The sequence below is a fragment of the Scylla paramamosain genome, unplaced genomic scaffold, assembly GCF_035594125.1.
Source record: "Scylla paramamosain isolate STU-SP2022 unplaced genomic scaffold, ASM3559412v1 Contig7, whole genome shotgun sequence".
Taxonomy (NCBI): Eukaryota; Metazoa; Arthropoda; class Malacostraca; order Decapoda; family Portunidae; genus Scylla; species Scylla paramamosain.
The window spans coordinates 1,331,434-1,357,649 of record NW_026973672.1 but is presented as its reverse complement, the minus strand read 5'-3'; the positions used below and the strand labels follow the sequence as shown (position 1 = coordinate 1,357,649).

General features: G+C 39.7%; 1 protein-coding gene across 2 annotated transcripts; it reads right to left on the bottom strand.

Annotated features, from left to right (window-relative positions):
- Positions 1 to 261: 261 nt before the first annotated feature.
- On the bottom strand, positions 262 to 25,510 carry LOC135096815 (fibrocystin-L-like). Of its 2 annotated transcripts, none has more exons than XM_063998576.1 (8): positions 23,729 to 25,510; positions 22,649 to 22,812; positions 22,180 to 22,316; positions 20,100 to 20,272; positions 9,484 to 9,577; positions 8,374 to 8,537; positions 7,663 to 7,880; positions 262 to 824 (listed from the first exon to the last, which is right to left on the bottom strand). In XM_063998576.1, exons 4-8 carry the CDS (start codon positions 20,105 to 20,107, stop codon positions 814 to 816), a joined length of 495 nt encoding a protein of 164 aa, XP_063854646.1. In that variant the 5' UTR covers positions 20,108 to 20,272; positions 22,180 to 22,316; positions 22,649 to 22,812; positions 23,729 to 25,510; the 3' UTR covers positions 262 to 813. The 2 variants fall into 2 exon arrangements, with proteins under 2 accessions (XP_063854646.1, XP_063854647.1); XM_063998577.1 differs by having other exon boundaries at positions 263 to 824; positions 7,710 to 7,880.
- Positions 25,511 to 26,216: the final 706 nt, after the last annotated feature.

Genomic DNA, 26,216 nt, shown 5'->3' with positions numbered 1-26,216 from the left:
ATAAGCCATTAATTATGGTATAATGAAATACGAATAAGTGTCTGCATCCAGCATTTGAAGAAGCTGCATAAACAATATGAAAATATTTCATTCATGCTGGCTAATATTAGGCACTGATTTAGTGTTGTCATAAGCTCAATAGTTTTTTGTACTCCGATTGGTATATATATATATATATATATATATATATATATATATATATATATATATATATATATATATATATATATATATATATATATATATTTATTTATGCAAGCCCAGTGACACATCATAAAGAGTTAAGACTGCTAAACAGAGAGGGAAACCTGTGACCATAGTCCTCATGAGTAAATAAAAAAAACTTATGTCCATAGATGTGCAAAATAAATTGTTTGCTGATTGTACTACATGTAGCCCTTCATCTCTCAAATTATAATGCAATATTTTTCAGGCACCAAAGATTTTTCAAGGGGAGTGCATTAATGATGCATATATCGAGTTTGTCTAAATCTGAAATGTTTGAGGTGCATTTATCACATTTAAACCTAGTCCATTTCACATAAACCAATGGCAATCAAGAGGAATAGAGAAGCTCCAGTGGGGAATTATATGAAACAGACATTTTCTGATGTTGCTGTATCATATGCTTAATTGCCATACTTTTAAACCTTCTGCCAATGCTGGTGATCACCTGGCCAAACTGCACCAGACAATCAAGATAGTGGGAAGTCCTTACTTTAAAAAAAATCCAAAGTTCACCAAGGTTGTCGATCAGCGGGGTGGGCAAGCATGAGTGGTCACCAATGCTTACATCTCATATTCCTGCCCAACTCAGCACATCACTGACAGAAAAAAATGTATGAGAAACAAATTTGTTTACATCTGCTGCAGTCACCATGGCAACCAGCAAAGAAGTGACGGTTTGTTGGGCTACTCCTTTATCATTTTTTGATAAGGAAATCCTCATTAACATGGTAAAAGAGCATATTAATGTAATAAATAACAAGAGCACAAAGTTTTATACAGTAAACAAGAAGGCAATGGAGTGGCTAAGAAGTTTTGTGACGAGTGGGCATCACAAGACTCACCAGCACATGAGGAAAATGTGAAAAAACATCAGAAATGGATGTGAAACATTGTTTGACATTGTTTATGATGTTATATAATGCATGGTAATATGAACTGGGTGACATTGATGTCTGTGTGTGTGTGTGTGTGTGTGTGTGTGTGTGTGTGTGTGTGTGTGTGTGTGTGTATTTACCTAGTTGTATTGTACAGGGCACGAGCCAAAGTTCATTTCGTCCTGTCTCCATAACCATGCTTATTCAGTTTCTCTTTAAACATGTGTACACCGTTTGCCAAAACCACTTCTTTCTTCGAATCATTCCAGATTTCAAGAGTTCGATACGGGAAACTATTTCTTGATGTAGCTCAAACATCCACTCTATTTTATTCTCAAACAGATGAGAAACACTGTTTATGAAGTTGTATAATGTATGACGTGAATAGGGTGATGTTGGTATCTGTGTGTGTGTGTGTGTGTGTGTGTGTGTGTGTGTGTGTGTGTGTGTGTGTGTGTGTGTGTGTGTGTGTGTGTGTGTGTGTGCATTGTACAGGGCACAAGCCAAAGTTTATTTTGTCCTGTCTCCATAACCATATTTATCCAGTTTCTCTTTAAACATGTGTACACTGTTTGCCACAACCACCTCTTCCTTCAAATCATTCCAGATTTCAATAGTTTGATACAGGAAGCTGCATTTCTTGGTGCCGCTCAAACATCCACTCTTCTTTATTTTCTTCCCATGTCCCCTCACCCATCTCTCTCCCTCCTCCATCTGTGATAGCAAGTCAATTCTGTCTATTCTTCCTATATTGTTTACTAATTTGTACATTGTTATCAGGTCTCCTCTTATTCTTCTCTCTTGTAGCGTTGGTAATCCCATCTCTTCAAGTCTTTCTTCATAGCTTAAGTCTTTCAGTTCTGGTACCATCTTTGTTGCTATCCTCTGCATTCTTTCCAGTTTCTGTATATCTTTTTTTCCTATTTGGACCCCAAACTAACGCTGCGTGCTCCAATTTAGGTTATATCATTCTTGTTATAATTTTCTTCATTATTTCTCTATCTAAATAGTTAAATGCCACCCTAATGTCTGTTAAAAGGCTGTATGTAGAGCCAAATATTATGTTTATGTGCCTTCTTTTTCTTCATGAATTTTTTGTTATTATTTCTCTTTCCATTTTGTAATTCAATGAAGATATCTTTTTACTTTTTCCTATTTCCAACACATGGCATTTTCTGGCATTGAATTCTAGTTTCCATCTTTGGCTCTATGTATGTATCTTGTCAATATCCTTTTGTAACTCCTTGCAGTCATTTTCATCCCTTACTATTTTCATTATTTTTGCATCATCAGCAAAAAGGTTTATATAACTATTTAGATCCTCTGTCATATCATTTACATATATTTGAAACATAATAGGTGCCAACACAGATCCTTGTGGTACCCCACTTGTCACTTTGCGCCAACTTGAATTAGCGTCTCTGATTACTGTTCTCAATTCCCTCCCTTGTCAATAATCTTCTATCTCAACATTGCTCCCTTTAGCCCTCCTTCATTCTCTGACTTCCACATAAGACTTTTGTGTGGAACTTTATCAAATGCTTTTTTAGAGATCCAGGTGTATTGCACAAACCCATCCATCCCTCTCTTGCACTCCATCTATTACTCTTGTACAGAAGCTCAGTAGATTTGTGACACAGGATATCCCTTTCCTGAATCCAAATTGCTTTTCTGTAATTATCTTTTCATCTTCTAAATACTGCACCCATCTGTCTTTAATCACTATTTCACAAAGCTTGCTTACAATACTTGTTAGTGACACTAGTCTGTAATTCAATGGTTCCATTTAACTTCCCTGTTTGTATATTGGGACTTTGTTAGCTCTTTTCCATTCCCTTGGTACTTTTTCTTCTCTCAACAAGCTGTTAATTATATCCCATATGGGTTTTTCCATTTGTTCTCTGCATTCTTTTAATATCCATCCATTTACTTGATCTGGTCCCACAGCTTTTCTAACATCCAGCTCTTCAGCAGTTTCTTGATTTGTTGTCTCTTTACTTGTATTTCCTGTATTCCCTCATTCTGTGATACCACTTTCAGTGCCACAAAATCAGTTTCCTTTGTAAATGTGGACTGAAAACTCTCATTCATTAGTTCACTCATCTCCTCAGTAGTTTCATAAGTTCTTCCTTCTCTTCTTAACTTGTTTATGTCATCCCTATGTTTCATTTTCCTGTTTATGTATCTGTAGAAGAGTTTGGGCTCTTCCTTGCATTTTCTTATTATCTCACTTTCAAAATTTCTTTCTTCTTCTTTTCTTATTATACCATATTCATTCCTTGCCTTTCTGTATTCTTCCCTAGTATTTGTGTTCAGTTGTCTCATCATTTCCTCCAAGCCCTGTCCTTTTTTCTTTTTGCTTCTACTCACCTGCCATTATACCATTCATGCTTCCCAATTTACACTTTATAACTTGGCACAAACTGTTGCACCCCCTCTCTATACTTACTCAAAAATATCTCATTTTTCTTGCACTACTTTACTTTTAAATAGTTCTTCCCAGTTAATTTTTCCATAAAATTTATTAAGTTCTGCAAAGTTTGCCTTAGAATAGTTGTCTCCCATTTCAAAATTGTTCATTCCTGTGCAACAATTTTCCTCCTGTGGCATTACTTCTATTGTCACATGATCACTTCTTCCCAGTGGACTCAGACAATGTATACTTGATCTACTTTCTGGGATTTTTTGTAAACACTAAGTCCAACTGTGATGGTTCTTCTTCTTTGTATCTTGTAAGTTCGTTCACCCACTGTCTCATTGTATTCACCATCATGGTAAGCATGGTATGCTGGTGATATCACCCTGCACTTTTTCACGTCTTTTCGTAGACGTCCAACCCTTCAGGAAGTAAACAGTTCATGCAGGGAAGCCACACAACGTCTGACTTCTGATCTCTCAAAAATTTCTGATTGGAGTAAAGCAAACTTGGTATTGTTCAATGCCTCAAAAACTCAATTCCTCCATCTATCAACTCAACACAACCTTCCAGACAACTATCCCCTCTTCTTCAATGACACTCAACTGTCCCCCTCTTCTACACTGAACATCTTTACTTGTATTCTGAACTGGAAACTTCACATCTCATCTCTAGCTAAAACATCTTCTATGAAGTTAGGTGTTCTGAGACATCTCTGTTATTTTTTCTCACCCTTCCAGTTACTAACTCTGTACAGGAGCCTTATCTGTCTATGTATGGAGTATGATTCACATGTCTGGGGGATTCCACTCATACCAGTCTTCTAGACAGGATGGAATCAAAAGCTTTTCATCTCATCAACTCTCTTCTGTCTTCAGCCTCTTTCTCATTGCTGCAATGTTGCATCTCTAGCTGTCTTCTACCACTATTTTCATGCTAACTGCTCTTCTGATCTTGCTAACTGCATGTCTCCCCTCCTCCCATGGCCTCACTGCACAAGACTTGTTTCTCTCATCCCTGTTCTGTCCACCTCTCTAATGAAAGAGTTAACCAGTATTCTCAGTCAGTCACTCATCCCTTTCTCTGGTAAACTCTGGAACTCCCTGCCTGCTTCTGTATTTCCACCTTCCTATGATTTGAACTCTTTCAAGAGGGAGGTTTCAAGACACATATCCTTCAATTCTTGACTACTACTTCTGAGCTAATCCGGGTCTGGTATCACAGTGAGCTTTTTTTTTTTATTGGATTTTTGTTTCCCTTTGCCAGTGTCCCTCCTACATAAAAAAATAAATAAGTAAATATATATGAAAAATAAGTTTACTCCATGACCCAACATTTTCTTTCACTTCCATCTTCTGCCAGTTCATTCCTTTAGTGTTGAAGCTGCCTACTAAAAGCACTTTGTTACTTTTCCTTATCATTTCCTGTGCTATTTCTTGTTTTTAGTTGTATAGTTTTATATCTATCAGTTTCCCATGCATTAGTTTTTGGTGGTATGTACATCACAGTAACTTTCCTTTTTTTCATTTCATTTGATCTTAATCACAACACTCAAAGTTTCTGCCATTCCATCGCCATATTCCACTTCCTCAACAACAATATCCTCTTTCACCAATATCATTGTTGCTCTTCCTCCCTTTCCTTTTCTGTCTCTCCTCCATGCACTACAACCTTCCTTTGCAAATTCCAACTTTATTTCCTCTTAGTATGATTTAAATTAAACAAACCACATCTGGTTTATTGTTCTTTAGGTAGTCTTTAAGTTCCATCTGGCTCAACACCAAACCATCTACATTAGTATACATAATCTTTAAACTTCTGCTTGGTGTGGCATCTTTGTGGCACCATTTCCTCACTTTCATGTCCACAACTTTCCAAGCAAATCTCCTCGCTCGTTCTTGTGTTCTCTCCTCATTTTTTGACTGGGCCTCTACTCTACTACTTTCCTCTACTTTACTCTTTCAGTTTACTTCTCTCTCCTTTATTCATATTTATTCATTCCTTCTACTTTTGCCAATTTTCTTGTTCTTTGCAAGACATATTTCACTGCTGTTTGTGCCATGAATCTTATTTTCATTGGTCTTGTTCCATTTTCACTGTATTTTCCAATCCTGTAAACCTCTTCAATTTGTTCAACTATCTCCTCTCCTTCCTCCGCCACTTCTGCTATAATTTCCTTAGTCTTTTTTGCCTCTTCTTTCTCTCTAGCTATTTTCATTAGTAAGTTCTTCTCCTTGACCCCAAATACCACCACAAACATCTTTCTCTGTACGATGTCTCTCACAAGATTACTTTTTTTCCTTTATTATTTTAATCAATTGCTTTTCCATGTCCTTATTGTGTTCCTGTTGCTGTTGCCTTATGATCTTATCTATATTCACCTTTTGTTGTTGTTCTCTCTCTTCTTTCCAACTTTTGACTTCTGCTGTCACTGACTCTTTCACTTTCCCAACCTTAATCTCTCTCTCTCTCTCTCTCTCTCTCTCTCTCTCTTGTAAAGCTTTCTTTAACTCCTTGTTCTCTTCCTTGAGTTTCTTGATTTCTTTGTAGTACTTTTTGTTTAAGTTCACTATTATTGTCACCTCTTCTCTCAGTTCTTTGTTTTCTTTTTCTCTTTCCATCTTCCTCTTCTTCATCTCTATTATATCACTGGATATCTTTTTACATTGCCACCACCCACCTCTCTCTCTCTTCCTTCCATGTCTTTATTATTGCTACTAAATTATGATTTTATCATATTTTCACATTTTCTTCAATTTTCCATATTTGTTTATTTGTATAAGCTACACTGAGGTCTTCCTTGAAACCCTCAAAAATATTTGCTGTGTCCGCCACCATCTTCCTTCTTGGTATCACTGACAAGACAATGTTTACCCATACACTACTCTCCCATTCACCTTTTTGCTCACTTCCCAATTTACACTTCACTTCCCCTGCACTCACACATCACACAATTCCCTATTATAGAGACAGGACTCAAGCTCAGCCCCCTGTACAACCAAAACTTAGGTAACTCCTTAGAGCTGCTGTGGATGTGTCCAATTAGCTGGGCAGCACAGTGTGTGTGTGTGTGTGTGTGTGTGTGTGTGTGTGTGTGTGTGTGTGTGTGTGTGTGTGTGTGTGTGTGTGTGTGTGTGTGTGTGTGTGTACTAACAATACAGGGTGTACCATGAATTAAGGTACATACCTTAGGATATGATAGTTCAACTAATCCTAAGTCAAAAATACTCTATACACACACATGCTGTTTGCTTTATTTTGTGAGAAATTAACCTGTAAGTTGTGTATTGTGGGAGCGGCTTCCCTGGGATCAGTCTCCTGATGATGGATAGGTGGTGGAGGCCCACAGGAATAGCCAGCAAGATCCCTTCACCTAACACCAATGGATTTCTTTCCTTTGGGGACTCATGAAATCCTTGGTATACAAGAACAAATCACGTTACAGAGAGGAGTTGATTCACAGCATTGAGGAAGCTGCAGAGCAGATAAGGAATGACGAGCAAAAAGATGCACTTTGGCTATCACTTGATTGACAAGGCTTGCCATTTAAATGTCAAGATCACAACTGTCAAAGGGGATGACATTTGCAGTGAACTGCCATGTGTGTTTTAAAAAGTAGCACTGAATAACCACTGTATTGTTGTGTTACCTGCACATTTTCTTCACTGGCACATACAAAAATTTAATCTGTTATTTGCTATTTCCTGTAAGGATTTGACTGCATACAATGTACACAAAAATTTATCACTTAATGCTACGCAGCACCACGCGAGTACGTAGCGAGCCAAGGAGGGGAGGAAGGAGGCGGAGGCACACCCAGGCAAGCAGCTCCCGCAACTCACAACTTAGCTACACATTAATTTTTCACAAAATAAAACAAAACACAGCATATGTGTATAGAGTATTTTCAACTTAGAATTACTTGAACTATCATACCTAAAGTGTGTACCTAAACTTGCACGACACCCTGTGAAAACTAAGAAAAACACAACAATCTACTGCTAAAACACAGGGCATTACAAGCTTAATTCCTATACAGTTATTTCCAGTAGTCAGGATAAAGTCAGGTTACACTGGTTTAGGTAACATAAGGTAAGACTAGATTCACATGCATACACATGCAGGCACACTATATGTACACACCAGCATATGTGAGGAACTGGTACAGCCTGTCCTGGGAGTCCACGTACCTTCCTATCTTGGTCACTTCAGACGCGCCTCTTCCGGTAACGCAGACAGTGACATTCATGGGGCCGACCAGCTTAGCCTTGGAGCGACAAGTAACCTTCTCCCTTGTCAGTGTGTCACAGAGCTCCAGGTTGTCGTCCACTATATCACAGGGGACGCCTCCAACAAAGGCCCTGTTATGAGAGTTAAGGATGTGAGGTAAGGCTACAGCTTGAAATGTGCATTCCCCAATATCCCAGTGCCTTTTCTTTATCAACAGGCTCTAATAGTGTTTGGAGCTCCCCTGATTGGAGTGGTAATTTAAAAGGCTTTAGTGGATGTTATCAGGGTTTTCAAGGGCATTTTCATGATTCAAGTAATGGTTTAATAAGGTTAGTAATAGTTTAACAGACTTTAATGGATGTTACCAGGGTTTTCAAGGGTGTTTTTATGATCAAGTAATGGTTTAATAATGCTAGTGACAGTTTAACAAGTTTCAGTGGATGTTGTCAGGGTTTGCAAGGATGTTTCTGTGATTCAAGTAATGGTTTAAAAGGGTTAATGATACTGTAACAGGTTTTAGCAGATGTTGTTATGGTTTGCAAGGGTGTTTTCATGATTCCAGTAACAGATTAAGGAAGGACAGTGATTAAAACTAAACTAAAAACTCCACAACACAACACATACTTGGTAAAAACATTCCCACTCTTAGCTTCACTGGAGACAAGATCAGTGTGGTCAAGCTTGCAGTGTTTGCTGTTGTGGAAACTGCCATGAAGATCCAAAAGAGAGCCTGGCAATGACCAAAGAAGAGCTACTGTCTCAATAGTAGGTGACCTTGCCCAGCGATACTAAGGAGAGAGTGACACAGGAGGATGAGGAGATGAGGAGATGAGATGAGGCATGAGAGAAACATGTAGAACTGGGAGAGAAAGGGAGGAGGAGATGTGTATGAGTGCAATACATGCTGTGGATGTAAGGGGATGACCTCTAATGAATGGAAGAAGGGAATAGAGTGCTAGAGAGAGAGAGAGAGAGAGAGAGAGAGAGAGAGAGAGAGAGAGAGAGAGAGAGAGAGAGAGAGAGAGAGAGAGAGAGAGAGAGAGAGAGAGAGAGAGAGAGAGAGAGAGAGAGAGAGAGAGAGAGAGAGAGAGAGAGAGAATGAGAGCATGCAAGAACAGAAATAAATGGAGAGAAGAATAGTGAAAGAGATGAGAGAATGAGTTAGTTCATGCAAATATGAGAAAACATGCATAGACAAAAATAAATGAAGGTCAGAATGATGAGAGAGAGAAGGATGAGAGGAGGAAGAGAAGAGGTAAGTGGGGAGACGAATGCTGAGAGAGAAAGAGATGAGAGAAGGAGAGAGTTGGTGTACAAATCTGGCTGTTGTAACTGCCCAAGCTGAATAAAAAGATACAAGTTAATGGTATTTTCAAAGGACACATACCACTTAAAGTTCAAAGAAGGGATGGATGCAGATTAATTCATGTTTTACTATTTTTATTTTAGTTTAGTGAAATGAAATTACTATGGCTTATTTGAATGAAGGAAAAATGTCTCTGGAAGGGCTTGTGTCAGTGAGGAAATGGTTCACACACACACACACACACACACACACACACACACACACACACACACACACACACACACACACACACACACGGACTTAATCACTTTATATAGCTAAAATATACATGTGACACAAATGTACAGGTAATGATTCTCTCTCTCTCTCTCTCTCTCTCTCTCTCTCTCTCTCTCTCTCTCTCTCTCTCTCTCTCTCTCCCAACCTACCAATACAGAGTGTGAGGAGTCTGGCACACACACCCCATCCACACACACAACAATGCTGTACACTTGGGGAGCCTTGGAGTCTGCACTGCACTGCCTGAGGTAAAAGAGAACAAGAATGACAGAAAAAATACTGGTTCATATTTACTGCAGTTCATTGCCATACACAGAAGTACAGTACAGATCAGCCTGGTTAGTGAGTGAATGTAGGTGGGTGCTGTTCATGGATATAATACTTGATATCTTGTTGTGGAGTCTCCTTATGCATTGTTGCCCGTTTATCAGCTTCTGTGCGTATCTTTATTTATAATCTCTCTCTCTCTCTCTCTCTCTCTCTCTCTCTCTCTCTCTCTCTCTCTCTCTCTCTGTCTGTCTGTCTTAAAAACTCCAGTCAACTCCCAGTGCCTTCCCAAACTTCCCACTGCCTCCCCAAACTCCCCACTGAATTCCCAAACTCTCCACTGGCTTGCCAAATCCCCCATTGCCTTCCCAAACTCCCTACTGCTTTCCAAGGAGGAGGCAGTAGATACCTTCCGAAACGATAATTACTCCCAGTGAGGTGTGCAGCACTGTTCAGGGGGTGCTGTGAACTTATCATTAAACCCAGCTGTGACCTTACTGAATGTTTCCCTTTGTGTCTCACAACACAAGGGGGCAGTCACAACTATCTTCCTCCACACAAAACTACAAGCACCTAATAACACACACACCCTTCACTCAAAAATTTCAAAATCATAATGGCGACTCCTACACCAGCCTCAGAGTCCCCATCTGGGGAGGGGACCATAAATGTCCCCAGGTCGGACTGCCTTTCTGTTGATGACCCTAAGTGTCTTGACACCCCCCCCCTCAACTTTTTCTTCATTAACTTCTGCAACATTCGCGGTCTAAGATCTAATTTTCAATCTGTAGAACACCACCTCTCCTCTTCTAAACCTCATCTTCTTTTCCTCACTGAAACTCAAGTGTCTGAGGCAACTGACAGTAGCCCCTTTTCTGTTCCCTCCTACTTTCTCTATCCTCATTTTCGATCCAAAGCTGGATGCTGCATTTATGTGCGCAATGACTTAACCTGCTCTCGTGCCCACGCTCTTGAATCTTCTGAGTTTTCCACCATCTGGCTACGACTACAGAGTCACTCTCGTACTAGATTTATCTGTGCTGTATACCTCTCACCTAACTCCTCTGACTATAAGAAATTCTTTGACTACTTAACTTCCAAAGTGGAGCACATTCTGACCATCTTCCCTATTGCAGAGATCTCCATTCTTGGAGACTTCAGTGTTCACCACCAGCTTTGGCTTTCCTCTTCCTTCACTGACCATCCTGGTGAACTAGCCTACAACTTTGCTATCCTCCATAACCTAGAGCAATTGGTGCAACACCCTACTCGTATTCCTGACCGTCTTGGAGATACGCCCAACATTCTTGACCTTTTCCTGACCTCTAATCCTTCTGCTTATGCTGTCACCCTTTCTTCTCCGTTGGGTTCCTCCGATCACAATCTCATATCTTTATCTTGTCCTATCGCTCCAATCCCTCCTTAGGATCCCCCTAAGCGAAGGTGCCTCTGGCATTTTGCCACTGCTAGTTGGGGGGACCTGAGGAAGTATTTTGCTGATTTTCCTTGGAATGACTACTGCTTCCATGTCAGAGACCTGTCTTTGTGTGCTGAGTGCCTAACAGAGGTGATACTGTCTGGCATGGAGGTGTACATTCCTCACTCTTTTTCTCGTCCTAAACTTTCTAAACCTTGGTTTAACACAGTTTGTTCTCATGCTATACATGATAGAGAGGTGGCCCACAAAAGGTAGTTAAGCCTTCCATCACCAGAATCTCATGCACTTTATATTTCTGCCCGGAACCATGTCAAGTCTGTTCTCCAACTAGCCAAAAACTCCTTCAATAATAGAAAATGTCAAAACCTTTCAAGATCTAACTCCCCTCGTGATTTCTGGCATCTAGCCATAAATATCTCCAATAACTTTGCTTCTTCTTCTTTCCCTCCTCTATTTCAACCAGATGGCACCACTGCTATCACATCTATTTCTAAAGCTGAACTCTTCACTCAAACCTTTGCTAAAAACTCTACCTTGGACGATTCTGGGCTTGTTCCTCCCTCTCCTCCAACCTCTGACTACTTCATGCCACATATTAAAATTCTTCACAATGATGTTTTCCATGCCCTCGCTGGCCTAAACCCTCGGAAGACTTATGGACCTGATAGGGTCCCTCCTATTGTTCTCCGAAATTGTGCCTCCGTGCTTGCACCTTGCCTAGTCAAACTCTTTCAGCTGTCTGTCAACATCTACCTTTCCTTCTTGCTGGAAGTTTGCCAACATTCAACCTGTTCCTAAAAAGGGTGACCGTTCTAATCCCTCAAACTACCGTCCTATTGCTTTAATTTCCTGCTTATCTAAAGTTTTTGAATCTATCCTCAACAGAAAGATTCTTAAACATCTATCACTTCACAACCTTCTATCTGATCGCCAGTATGGGTTCCGTCAAGGCCGCTCTACTGGTGATCCTCTGGCTTTCCTTACTGAGTCTTGGTCATCCTCTTTTAGAGATTTTGGTGAAACTTTTGCTGTTGCCTTGGACATATCAAAAGCTTTTGATAGAGTCTGGCACAAAGCTTTGATTTCCAAACTACCCTCCTACGGTTTCTATCCTTCTCTCTGTAACTTCATCTCAAGTTTCCTTTCTGACCGTTCTATTGCTGCTGTGGTAGACAGTCACTGTTCTTCTCCTAAATCTATTAACAGTGGTGTTCCTCAGGGTTCTGTCCTGTCATCCACTCTCTTCTTATTATTCATTAATGATCTTCTAAACCAAACTTCTTGTCCTATCCACTCCTACGCTGATGATACCACCCTGCACTTTTCCACGTCTTTTCATAGACAAGAAGAAAAATAATAAATACTGATTTAGTGGTGATGGTGGTGGTGTTGGTAGTGGTGATGGCGGCAGTAGTAGTAGTAGTAGTAGTAGTAGTAGTAGTAGTAGTAGTAGTAGTAGTAGTAGTAGTAGTAGTAGTAGTAGTAGTAGTAGTAGTAGTAGTAGTAGTAGTAGTAGTAGTAGTAGTAGTAGCAGTAGTGGTGGTGGTGGTGGTGGTAATAGTAGTAGTAGTAGTAGTAGTAGTAGTAGTAGTAGTAGTAGTAGTAGTAGTAGTAGTAGCAGTAGTACTAGTGGTGGTGGTGGTAGTAGTAGTAGTAGTAGTAGTAGTAGTAGTAGTAGTAGTAGTAGTAGTAGTAGTAGTAGTAGTAGTAGTAGTAGTAGTAGTAGTAGTAGTATGACTCATGACATTTCCTTTACCATACCTAGGGACAGTAGAGACAGGAAATGTGCATTTACCTAGCTATGTTTTACAGGAAAAGAGATATGCTCGTGCTGTCCTGTCTCCATATCTATAAGCATCCAGCTTAACTTTAAATTCATGAATATTTGTTGCTTGTACCACTGTTTCATCTAAGTTGTTTCATATTTCTATGCTTCTGTTTGGGAAACCATATTTCTTGATATCTCTTCTACTTGTTTTCCTCAATTTCAGTCCATGTCCTCATGTATCTCTTAAGTCCCACACAAATAAGTCTTCTTTGTCAACTTGATCCTTACCTATTAAAGCTCTGTATATAGCAATCAGGTTCCCTCTTTCTCTTCTCTCTTGTAATGATGGAAGCTTCAATCTCCTTAATCTTTCTTCATAGGTTAAATCTCTCAAACTTGGTACCAATTTGGTTGCAGTTCTTTGGATCCTTTCTATTTTCCTTATTTCCTTTTTATTATGGGGTGACCAAACAATTGTGGCATATTCCAGGTTTGGTTGAATCACATATTCCATCAACTTTCTCATCATCTCTTCATCCATGTATGCAAATGCCCCTTTCATCTTTTTTAATAACTCATAGGTTTCCCAAACTATTTTGTTTACATGTTTTTCAGGTGATAAATTATCACTTATTGTAATTCTCAAATCTTTTTCTTGTTTGGTTTTCTTAATTTCCACTTCTCCCATGGTGTACGAACTTGTCAATCTTCTTTTGCTTTTTTTCCTAATTCCATCACCTTGCATTTCTTTGCATTGAATTCCATTTCCCATTTCTTACTCCATTTATATATCTTATTTAGATCTTTCTGTAATATTTCACAATCCATATTGTTTTCCACTCTTTTCAATAATTTTGTATCGTCTGCAAACAGACTTATATAACTGTCAACCTCATTCACTATATTGAACATGCACCAGAAATATTACCGGGGCTAAGACCCTGTGGTACTCCACTTGTAACTCTACACCATTCTGATTGTTCTCCCTTTATTACTGTTCTCATTTCTCTGTCCCTCAAGTCTGTAATCCAATTCAGTGTGTTGCCCTGCAAACCCCTTATATTTTAAATTTTCTATAGCAGTCTCTGGTGTGGTACCTTATCAAATGTTTTTTTTAGGCCCATCCCTCTCTCTCTTGAATTATATCAATCGCTTTACCATAAAAGCTCACTAAATTCATGACACAAGACCTTCCGCTTCTGAAACAAAATTGAGTATCAGTCAATGTTTGTGTTTCTTCTAAATATTTCATCCATCTGTTTTTAACTATTTTTTCCACTATTTTTTGCCACCACACTTGTTAAGAACATTGGTCTGTAATTCAATGGATCTTCTTTATTACCTCTTTTAAAAATGGGCACAATATTGGCTCTCTTCCAGTCTAGAGGGATTTTTCCTTCCTTAAAAGAACATACTATGGTATTGTGTATACTCCCTGCTGGTTGTTCACAACATTCCTTAAGTATCCAGTTGGACACTCCATTCGGTCATTGAGCCTTACTTATATCCAAAACTTTCATAATGTTCTTAATTTCACTTACGTCCACCTGTATCTCTCTCATCACATTGTTTCTGTGCCATGCTCTTTCTCCTTCAAATTTGCTTTCTTTGGTGAATACTGACTGGAAGCACTTGTTCATTAATTCCGCTTGTAACCGTGTATCTTCATATGTAACGTCATCTTCCCATTCACACATCTGAAGAATAACTTTGGCTCATCTTTGCACTTGTTAACTATATCTTTCTCATAATTCCTTTCTTCATCTCTCAGGATTCTGATATATTCGTTTCTTACCTCCTCGAATTCTTTCCATTTCTCACTTCCTCCTTTTTTCTCCATCTATTCCATCCTCTTGTGTCCATGCATTCATCTTTGGGGGTACATAAGCCACTGCAAAATCTCTTCTTCCTTCTCCCTTCCTTTCTGTTTGAATTATAATTACTTCCGCCATTCCTTCTCCCACTTCAACATCTTGTGTGTGTGTGTGTGTGTGTGTGTGTGTGTGTGTGTGTGTGTGTGTGTGTGTGTGTGTGTGTGTGTGTGTGTATTTACCTAGTTGTATTTACCTAGTTGTATAATACAGGGTCCGAGCCAAAGCTCAATTAGTCCTGTCTCCATAACCGAATTTGTCCAATTTCTCTTTAAACATGTGCACACTCTTTGCCGCAACTACCTCTTCTTTTAAGTTATTCCATATTTCAACCGTTCGATGCGGAAAGCTGTATTTCTTAATATCTCCCAAACAATGACTCTTCTTTAATTTCTTCATATGTCCCCTTGTACGTCTATCTCCTTCCTCCACTTTTACAACTAGGTCATCTCTGTCTATCTTCTCCATGCCATTTACTAATTTGAACATTGTTATCAGGTCTCCTCTTTCCCTTCTTTCTTGCAGTGTTGGTAATCCAATTTCTTCCAGTCTTTCCTTGTAACTTAGGTCTTCCAATTCAGGTATCATTTTCGTAGCTGTTCTTTGTATTCTTTCCAATTTCCTTATATCTTTCTTTTTGTGTGGAGACCATACCACTGCTGCGTATTCCAGTTTGGGACGTATCATGTGTGTTATGATTTTCTTCATCATTTCTTTGTCTAGGTAATTAAATGCCACCCTGATATTTGCTAGCAAATTATATGTAGAGCCAAATATTCCATTGATGTGTTTTTCTGGTGATAGCGTGTCTTGAATTATTACTCCCAAGTCTTTTTCTTCTTTGCTCTTTGGTATTGTGATACCTCCCATCTTATACTCCCATGAAGGTCTCCTTTTACTTCTTCCCATCTCCATTACATGGCACTTCTTTATATTGAATTCTAATTTTCATCGTTTACTCCATTCATAAATTCTATCAATATCCCTCTGTAGTTCCTCACAATCCTCTTGGTTCTTTATTACTTTCATCAATTTTGCATCATCTGCAAACATGTTAATGTAGCAATTTAAACCCACCGTCATATCATTTATATAGACCTGAAACATTATAGGTGCCAACACAGACCCTTGTGGTACTCCGCTTGTTACTTCGCACCAACTTGATTTATTATCTCTGATTACTGTACTCATTTCCCTACCTTGGAGATAATCCTTCATCCACTTAAGTATTTTTCCTTTTAGCCCTCCTCGATGTTCCAGTTTCCATATGAGTCTTTTATGTGGAACTGTATCAAAAGCTTTTTTCAGATCTAAATAGACAGCATCAACCCAACCATCTCTCTCTTGTAGTTTATCTATTACTCTTGTATAAAAGCTCAGTAAGTTTGTTACGCAAGATCTCTCTTTCCTGAAACCGAATTGTTTTTCTGTTATTATATTTTCTTGTTCAAGATATTGCACCCATCTGTTTTTAATGACTATTTCACAGAGTTTACTTACAATACTCGTGAGTGAGACTGGTCTGTAATTCAGTGGTTCCATTTTATTACCTCCTTTGTATAACAGTACTATATTTGCTCTCTTCCATTCCTTTGGTACTTTTCCTTCCTTTAAAGAACTGTTAATTATCTCCCATATTGGTTCTTCCAATTCCTCTCTACATTCTTTCAATATCCATCCATTTACTTCGTCTGGCCCCATCGCCTTCCTAGTATCTAGCTCTTCCAGTAGTCTTTTAATTTCTTTTCTTTCCACTTGTATGTTTTCTATTCCTTTCTGTTGTTCCTCATCTCCCAGTGATGCAAAGGCGGTTTCTCTTGTAAATACAGACTTAAAGCTTTTATTCAGTATCTCAGCCATCTCTTGTGTGGTTTCATAAATTTCTCCATTTTCCTTCAGCTTTGTAATAGTATCTCTATGCTTTATTTTTCCATTTACATATCTATAGAAAAGTTTGGGTTCTTCTTTACACTTTCCAACTACATCTCTTTCAAAATTTCTTTCTTCTTCTCTTCTTATTTTAACATAATCATTTCTAGCTGTCCTGTATTCTTCTCTATTTATCTCATTCCATTGTTTCCTCATTTTTTTCCATGCCCTCTCCTTTTTCTTTTTTGCCTCTGCACACTTTGCATTAAACCACACTTTCTTATTTTCTTTTACCTTATATCTTGGCACATATCTTTCAACACCTTCTCTAAACTTGCTTAAAAACACTTCATATTTTTTCTGCACCTCCATACCTCTTAATAAATTATTCCAATCAAGCTCTCCGTAGAATTTCTTTAACCCTGTAAAGTCTGCCTTAGCATAATTTTTTCTCTCATTTTTATATTCCTCATTGAATTTTGGCACTTCTTCTTTGATCTCTATCTCCATCTTCACATGATCAAGAGTGTGTGTGTGTGTGTGTGTGTGAGAGAGAGAGAGAGAGAGAGAGAGAGAGAGAGAGAGAGAGAGAGAGAGAGAGAGAGAGAGAGAGAGAGAGAGAGAGAGAGAGAGAGAGAGAGAGAGAGAGAGAGAGAGAGAGATGACAGGCCACTAAGGCACAATATGCACAATGCACACACTGACCTGACCCTCTGATGTGCAAGGTCATGCCGCCCCGTCACTCAGCACACTCGGGCTTCTGCCAGTAATGGATGCCCCCAAGGCTGTCCCTGAGAGGTCATAACAGGTCACATAAGAGGTGACATATAAGAAGTCATACAATTATGAACAAATTTACAAGTTTATAGTAAAAATTTTCAGATGTTTTTAAGAGTGTGTGTGTGTGTGTGTGTGTGTGTGTTTCCAGATTTCTGCAGTACTTTGCAGGAAACTGTTCTTCTTAATATCCTCCTACACACACCCTTCTTCTTCATCTTCTCATGCCCTCTCGTGCTTCTAAAGTCTCTCACCACCAAATTACTCTGGTCCAATTTTTCACAGTCTGACAAAATCCAATATAAGGCCATCAGATCACCTCTCTCTCTTCTCTCTTCCAAGGGTGGGTAGGTTTAGTTTTAGTCTCTCTTCATATGATAAGTCTGATAGGGTCAGAGGCAACTTTGTCGCTGCTCATTGTATTCTTTCTAATTTCTTTATGTCCCTTTTAGTGCTGGGAGACCACATCGCTGCTGCATATCTCAAACTAGGTCTTATCATTGTCAGTTACATCCCTAATCATCTCTTCATCCAGGTAGTTGAATGTTGTTCTTATGTTTCTCACCAGATTATATGTTTCCCCTGTCTTTCTTCTTACATGTACCTCTGAGGACAACTTATCGGTGACAGTAATTCCAGGGTCTTTCTCTTCACTCTTCACTTTTATTTCCTCATTACCCAATTTATAACTGAAGACTGGCATCACACAACTATGCCCAAACTTCAGCACTCCTCATCTTTTTATGTTAAACTCCATTTTCCAAGTGTCACTCCAATCCCAAATCACATTCAGATCTCCCTGTAGAGCTTCACAATCCTGTCCTCTCCACTTTTCCCATCAATTTTGCATCATCAGCAAACAGACTCATGTAACTATTCACCCCTTCCATCGCATCATTCACACAGGTAGCAAACATGACTGGTGGTAGTACTGAACCCTGCAGAACACCACTAATTACCTCTCTCCATGATGACTTTTTATCTTTGACCACTGTTCTCATTTCCCTTCCTCTCAGAAAGTCACTGATCCAATGTAGGAGTGCTCCTCTCAGCCCACCAGACATTTCTCATTTCCACAACAGTCTGCTGTGGGGCACCTTCTCAAAATAAACACAATCTGCCCATCCCTCTCTTTCTTGTACCATATCTATGACTGGATTAGAAGCATCTTAAATTTGTTATACATGACCTTCCTTTCCTAAATCTGAATTGTCTGTCTGTTAATATTTCTCTCTTTTCCAGATATTCACTCCATCTTTGCTTCACTATTCTTTGGCACAATTTTGCCACTACACTTGTTAATGATGCTGGTCTATAATTAAATGGTTCTTCTTTGCTTCCACTCTTATATATGGGGACTATACCTGCTTTTTTTCCAATGTTGGGCACCACTCCTTCCCTTAATGAAGTTATGATGAGTTTGTAAATCATGTGTGCAGGTTGATCTCTGCATTCCTTCACCACCCAATCAGACACTCCATCAGGTCCCTGTGCCTTCCTCACATCCAAGTCTTCCATCATTATTCTTACCTCATCCACTGTTACCTCAATCTCACTCACTCTTCTACTCTCACATCTGCTGTCACCAGTCTACCAAATGTTCCCTCTCCAATGAAGACACTGAAAGAAGTCATTCAAAACCTCTGCAATTTGTGCTTCTTCTTCAACATGTTTACCATTTATTTTCAGTTTGTTGAACCCATTCTTATTCTTCATTTTACCATTCTATAGAACATCCTTGGTTCATCCTTACATATGTCTATAATGTCTTTTCATGAATTCTTTATTTCTTCCCTCCTTAGAGTATTCATTTCTCTCCCTTTTATATGCTGACTCCACTCACACTCACTTACATACTGCTCATCTACCCTCCCTCCCTCCTCCTCCCTTTCTTCCATCTCTCCCATAACTCCTCTGCTTTTTCTTCCTTCTCCCTTGCCCCCATATCTCCACTTACCTCTTTCTCTTCTCTCTCCCTAACCCAGCCACTCTCTCTCTTTCTCTCTCTCTCTCTCTCTCTCTCTCTCTCTCTCTCTCTCTCTCTCTCTCTCTCTCTCTCTCTCTCTCTCCCACACACACACACACACACACACACACTTTTTTTCCATCTGGTTTCTTCTGCAACATGAAAACCACATCCTTCTGATATTAGTACTTAATTCTCCTCAGAGCCGCCGCCACCACCACCACCACCACCACCACCACCACCACTGCCACAACCACTATCATTATTTTCACCTTTATCTTTACTCAGGTGGTGTTGTTGTGGTCTCCAGGGGCATTTTCATGACTGACAATGCAAGGATTTTGCAAGAGAAAAAGAAAATGCCCCATGAGAATTTTGGTGATCATCTGTATGGCCTTTGAAAATGTTTTTTTAATGAGAAAGCAAAGCATTAAGAATACAAACAAGATAGAATTAAGCTAACACAGGAAGCTGGTAAGTTAGTTTGTTGTATACTAAATGCAAGGTCTTGTTTCTGGAAAGTTGTGCTTCAGGTTCAAACCAGTGACTGTCAAGATTAACATGTGTTCCTCACAAAACTTTTCCTACAGTGCAGTATACTATAATAGACACAAACACATACAAAAATAAATATTACTATTACTACTTTTCTCCTGTAAGAGGGCCACTGGCCAGGGGCAACAAAAATTTTGAATAAAAAAAGAAAAAAAAGCCCCAGTTTTACTACTACTCCAGTAGTAGTAAAACTATATAGACTACAGACAAATGAGTAGTAAATACAACATCAAATCAATCCTTTAGGACCAAACCTAGGCATGTTAATACATCACTGCAATTCTGTCTGCTGCTGATCCCGTCATACAGAATCCATTAGCTATTTGTGGTGGGTTCCCACGGCAGAGGCTTCACGCAGCAGCAGCACCACCACACGAGTAGCAGGCACACGCACCACACTCAGCCAGGAATGCACTTTCCAAGGCAACTGTGGATAATGAATAAAGAAAAAATAATAATTAGCCTTGAATTGATTTTCCAGAGCACCTGTGAACAGAGAAGAAATGAAAAGAATAGTAAATACTTCACAATAGTAAATGTGGCTACATTTCAACATATTTTTTACCTGGCTGGTCTCACAAGAGAGAACCCCTTCAGGGCCAGTTCAGGGTCAGCTCACCAGCACTATCAAAAAGACACCAAAGTCTGTACATGCTTATCTAACTGCCTGGCAAGTGTGCCATCAGCCCAAGATAAATAATAAATCTGACTAGCAGCACAGCGTATATGTCACCAGCAAGAATCAAACAGATGTACACCTGAGAAATTGGACAAACTGTACCTAAAACCATCAACAGAATTAGATTCAGGCACACTGTTAGCAAGAAAATTCCAGATTTTCATCACTCTGAGAAAAATGTGTGTCTGGCATCACAACAACTATAAGGAATGCTGACAGAAGTGGCTCAGATGAACAGGTCTGCTGCATTAACTGTATGTACGGCCTCTAGTGCTGACAGCAGTGGCTGAGGTGTACAAGTCTGTTGCATTAATTTGTATGGATGGCCTCTAGTGCTGACAGTAGTGGCTGAGGTGTACAAGTCTGTTGCATTAATTTGTATGGATGGCCTCTAGTGCTGACAGCAGTGGCTGAGGTGTACAAGTCTGTTGCATTAATTTGTATGGATGGCCTCTAGTGCTGACAGCAGTGGCCGAGGTGTACAAGTCTGTTGCATTAATTGTATGGATGGCCTCTAGTGCTGACAGAAGTGGCTGAGATGAACAAGTCTGTTGCATTAATTGTATGGATGGCCTCTAGTGCTGACAGTAGTGGCTGAGGTGTACAAGTCTGTTGCATTAATTTGTATGGATGGCCTCTAGTGCTGACAGTAGTGGCTGAGATGAGCAGGTCTGTTGTATTAATTGTATGGATGGCCTCTAGTGCTGACACAAGGGGGCTGAGGTGAACAGTAATTGGGGAGAGTCCATGAAAGTCTCCAAGAATGGAGATCTCTGCAAAAGGGAAGAGGGTCAGAATGTGCTCCACTTTGGAAGTTAAGCAGTCAAAGAATTTCTTATAGTCAGAGGAGTTAGGTGAGAGATATACAGCACAGATAAATTTAGTTTGAGAGTGACTCTGTATTCGTAGCCAGATGGTGGAAAACTCGGAAGATTCAAGAGCGTGGGCACAAAAGCATGTTAAGTCATTGCACACATAAAGGCAACATCCAGCTTTGGATCGAAAATGAGGATAGAGAAAGTAGGAGGGAACAGAAAAGGGGCTACTGTCAGTTGTCTCAGACACCTGATTTTCAGGGAGGAAAAGAAGATGAGGTTTAGAAGAGGAGAGGTGGTGTTCTACAGATTGAAAATTAGATCTTAGACTGCGAATGTTGCAGAAGTTAATGAAGAGAACGTTGAGGGGGGTGTCAAGACACTTAAGGTCGTTAACAGAAAGGCAGTCCGACCTAGGCACATTTATGGTCCCCTCCCCAGATGGGGACTCGGAGGCTGGTGTAGGAGTCGCCATGATGATTTTGAAATTTTTGAGTGAAGGGTGTGTGTGTTTTTAGGTGCTTGTAGTTTTGTGTGGAGGAAGAGAGTTGTCTTTAGAGGGCAGGCTGTGACTGCCTCCTTGTGTTGTGAGACACAAAGGGAAACGTTCAGTGAGGTCACAGCTGGGTTTAATGATAAGTTCACAGCACACCCTGAATAGTGCTTTAGACCTCACTGGGAGTAATTATCGTTTTGGCAGGTGTCTACTGCCTCCTTCTATAACTAATGTCAAGGTTTGTCACACTGTTTTCTTATGTAATACCAGTAACCAATTGCAGTCACATGAAAATCAATAAAATACATAGTTGGGTAAACATGTAATGCAATAATACTATATACCTGGGAATCTGAAGCAGTAGCTGAGGATCACTCCATTCACATCACAAACAAGTTGGATTTTCAGAGGGAGTGATAGCTTTTCCAGTTAAAGTAGAGGGCCTCGTCCACTCTTCGGGCCTTGATGGCAATGTGGGTGCCTGTGCACACAAAAGAATGTATTGGATGATCATGATACACAGTAGCTACATATATCTACCATTAATATATATATATATATATATATATATATATATATATATATATATATATATATATATATATATATATATATATATATATATATATATATATATATATAGCATCCCTGCACTGGATATGCACACAATATACATAAGATATGAAAACTTTTTAATGCTTAACAAGAACTTGAGGCTGTGAGATACCTTTCACTCAAAGTAAACACTGATGAAGTGATAGATTATAACAATAGCAATAAATTTTAAACAAAATATATTATTGTTAATCTTACCATCAATGGTCCCAATAACTCTTAAGAAATTTTTGATCCTGAAGAACTGCTGTGCAGTTCTCCTTTGATCAAGGTGTGTTGAAGGCATCTTGATTTCCTGCACCGACTTATCACTCAACACAATGCACACACACTCGAAGACCCTGCTGACACTTGCGTAAGTCCTGAAAGCAGATTATAAGCCATTAGTTTTCATTTTATTTATTTTAAATAAGATACATCTTTCTGCTGTAAGCAAAAAAAAAAAAAAAAAAAAAAAAAAAAAAAAAAAAAAAAATCAGCAACATAAATTCAATGATCCCTCTATATGTAGTGCACCGTTCAAGTACACCCAGGTGTACTTGATGGCACGTTTGGTAAGGTTAGCATCATCCCTCATCCCTCCTTATTAATCATACATTCACATATTTTGACACTAGGAACTAATCTTGACATATTCCTAACACTGGATTACAACTTTATAAACTGTGGCATGCAGTAGATTGACTTTTATGCCTTTTACCCTTGAAAGTCAGCCACACTTAAATATTATTCACCATACTGAACATCAGTTTATTCACCTACAAAAGTTATTAATGGGATATTGTGCAATTTGTAAAAAAAAAAAAAAAAAATAGTAGTAATTGTTTAGAGTCCCCTCTTGTCCTTATTACACGTCTATCCTCTTCCATTCTTTCGCATATACCTCTTGATAAACCTGAAAATATAGTATAAGGTTGGGGGAGATGTGTCCCCATCCTTTAGGGGTGTTCCAGAAGTTATACTAACTTATATTAGTGTCCTTAAGGGTGGGTCTAGCCCCCATGGTTACGTTAGATTAGGTAATGTTTCATATAAAAGTGTACGGTGACTAACCTAACCACTGTTAACCTCTGGGTGGCCTTCGCCCATCCCCTGAACCCCCTGAAGAACAGGATCACTTCTTCCTCGCCTTAAAGTTATGTTTTGTGTACCTAAAGGTATATGCGAAGAATGTAAGAGAATAGACCAGTAATGAGGTCAGGGAAAGGGCTCCCTGACAATTTCCACAACAGCCAGCCCCTGTGCTGAATGAAGCATGCAACACCAGTATCATCTTACCTGCAGTGTCTCCAATGACGTTTTGGAAGGACCCACTGGCAACTGCCTAGGGAAGTGGTATTTGAGCATCAGCTCATTATCACTCAATGCCAAGGAATCAAGGCGATTCCAAAAGCGCCTTTCTCGCCTCAAGGCACGAACGTGGAAGTATGCAAAGAAAATATCCAATATATGCAGGAGAAGCGACGAAAACAATACTTAATCACAATACAAACTTATTGCTGCGAGGCGGAATGGGGAGCGCGCACGTGTGGGGCAAATCAGCCTCTTCCTTTTCATGCTTCGTTTTCAGTGTTCCATGCAAGATTTCACTTTATGCATCGCAAAACCATACTTTCTTGGTGATAAAGCTTGTAAATAATAATAAAAAGAAAAGTTATTTTGTGCACATAAATATTTAAATAAGAGTTTTCGGGCGAGTTAACTTACACCACCTCAGGAGGTGGTGTAACTACCTTGTACCATGGCAACACCAACCTCTTATGCGTTCGTGGATACCATTTGGCTGCCGGAGGTTGATAATAACCGTTTCGTGGATCTGGCCCCTGATGACTGGGAAGATCACTGCTGGGAGCAAACTTGGAAAGATGACCTTGGGTGAGTCCGGGCATTGAGAAGGGCTGGGTGGGGAGTGGTGGTGGCGATGAGGCTTGACCTCGAGTACTCGGATGGGAGAGGTGGGGGTGGCTCGGAGAAGGAACCAAGGGATACCCACAATTCAGGAAGAAGCATGAACGGCAACCAGCAAAGAGGAGCGGCGTGATGAGTAGGAATAGGCGGCGACAGGTTTGATGGCAGACAGGTGTGACCACGGGGATGAGTCAGGAGCGGAGAAGAGGCAGAAGCGGCAGGGAAGATAGCACGTGGAGAGTGTGGTAACCCACGATTTGAGCGTGGTAGGAAATGACAACGCCTCGCAACTTGCCTGCGATGGGATATGATACTCTTGTCTCAGCATGTACTGGATTTTGAGAAAGTCGAGAGTTCGTGTCTTCGATCGCACAACACCGTTGCTACCACTGTTTCCGTAAATTTTGGCCACTTGTTGTCACCAGTGTTCCAGATGATGTTGACCACACTGTTTTGATGATGTACTTCTTACCGCTCCGTTGAAATTATCAATGTCTCTGTTGATGATGCTTGGTGTGGTGGTGGCTGCTCTGGAGGACCGCGTAGTAGCTTGATATTGTTGGTAGCGTGGAGGTCGTGGGTAGTGGTTTGATATTGTTGATTTGTGCGAGCAAAGGACATTCTATAAAAGTTCTAGATTTAATAATGGATAGAATGTACACACATGATATCGAGACACAATTGATTACAGACGTGACGATACCGATGTGCTCCTCTCTGAACTGATATGAACTGGACTGAATGTGAACTGATCAAGTCTGACTCTCGGAAGACTGACTCTCCGAAGACTGACGATCTAGCTACGCGTACATGAAGAATGTACATGGGATGAAGAAATGGCCAATGAGATGCTTGGAAATGGGATGAAGGAACCAATGACGGCGGTCGTTATTTTGACTAATGACCAGGGAGGACGACAGGAACAGGCGATGCAGGTGCTTTCTCTAAGGACTGGCAGAAATGTAGGGAAGGAAGATGTGGTATTATTCCCTTGAGAGGGAGAGAGGAAGAAGAAAGGTTAAAAATAAATCATTCTGGCTGGCCATGTGGGCAAACGTGGAATGAAATATATAAATGACGAATATATATCAAAATAATTGTTTTGATAGTGTGTGTGTGTGTGTGTGTGTGTGTGTGTGTGTGTGTGTGTGTGTGTGTGTGTGTGTGTGTGTGAGCACGGAAATCATCTAGAGTTCTTTCTTTTCTTCACTTTATTTTTTGTAAAGTTTCACTTTCACATAAGGCATATTCAGGCTAAGACAAATAATTATATTTAGTACAATACAAAAAAATGAAAAACAATAAATATGTAACGGTGTCACATAATTAATAATAATGTGTATTGTATTTATAATGCCTTGCTTGATTAGCAATATAAGTGTATGTATACATATATGCATAAGTGCAAATAGTGGGTGATGGCGCATAAGGGTGGGGCGGATATGATCACGCCACCCTACGTCACACACACACCATGGAACTTTCCATACTCCTTTTATTGCCATCGATAAGTAATCGATAGCACCTACATTACAGTATCTAAGTATTCTCTATAGTTAATCTCTCTCTAATGTATTTTGGCATGTATTACTCTTAGCTATAAGTAGCTTTTCCCTTGCCTTATTTATGTAATTAGAGAGTAATAATTATGAATATATTCATGTACTGTGAGTGCGGTCAACCCGCCCCTATTTCTAATGTCAGCACTTTTTGAAGGCGCTAAGCGTCCCTTGTGCCGGCTCCGGCAGTCTCTTGCCAGGGTGTAACGCTGTACCACGCAGAGGACATCCGTTGTCCCGTACGCGCCACACCCTTCTCCAGAACTCTGTACATATATCTAAATATACCTATTTTTATA

What these genes read in the sequence shown, in the direction of transcription:
- LOC135096815 (XM_063998576.1), bottom strand. An exon ending in ACTCCTCACACTCTGTATTG is followed by an intron (nt 8,538 to 9,483) that starts GTAGGTTGGGAG and finishes CTCTCTCCTTAG; the next exon opens with TATCGCTGGGCAAGGTCACC. An exon ending in AGTGGGAATGTTTTTACCAA is followed by an intron (nt 7,881 to 8,373) that starts GTATGTGTTGTG and finishes CTCTCATAACAG; the next exon opens with GGCCTTTGTTGGAGGCGTCC.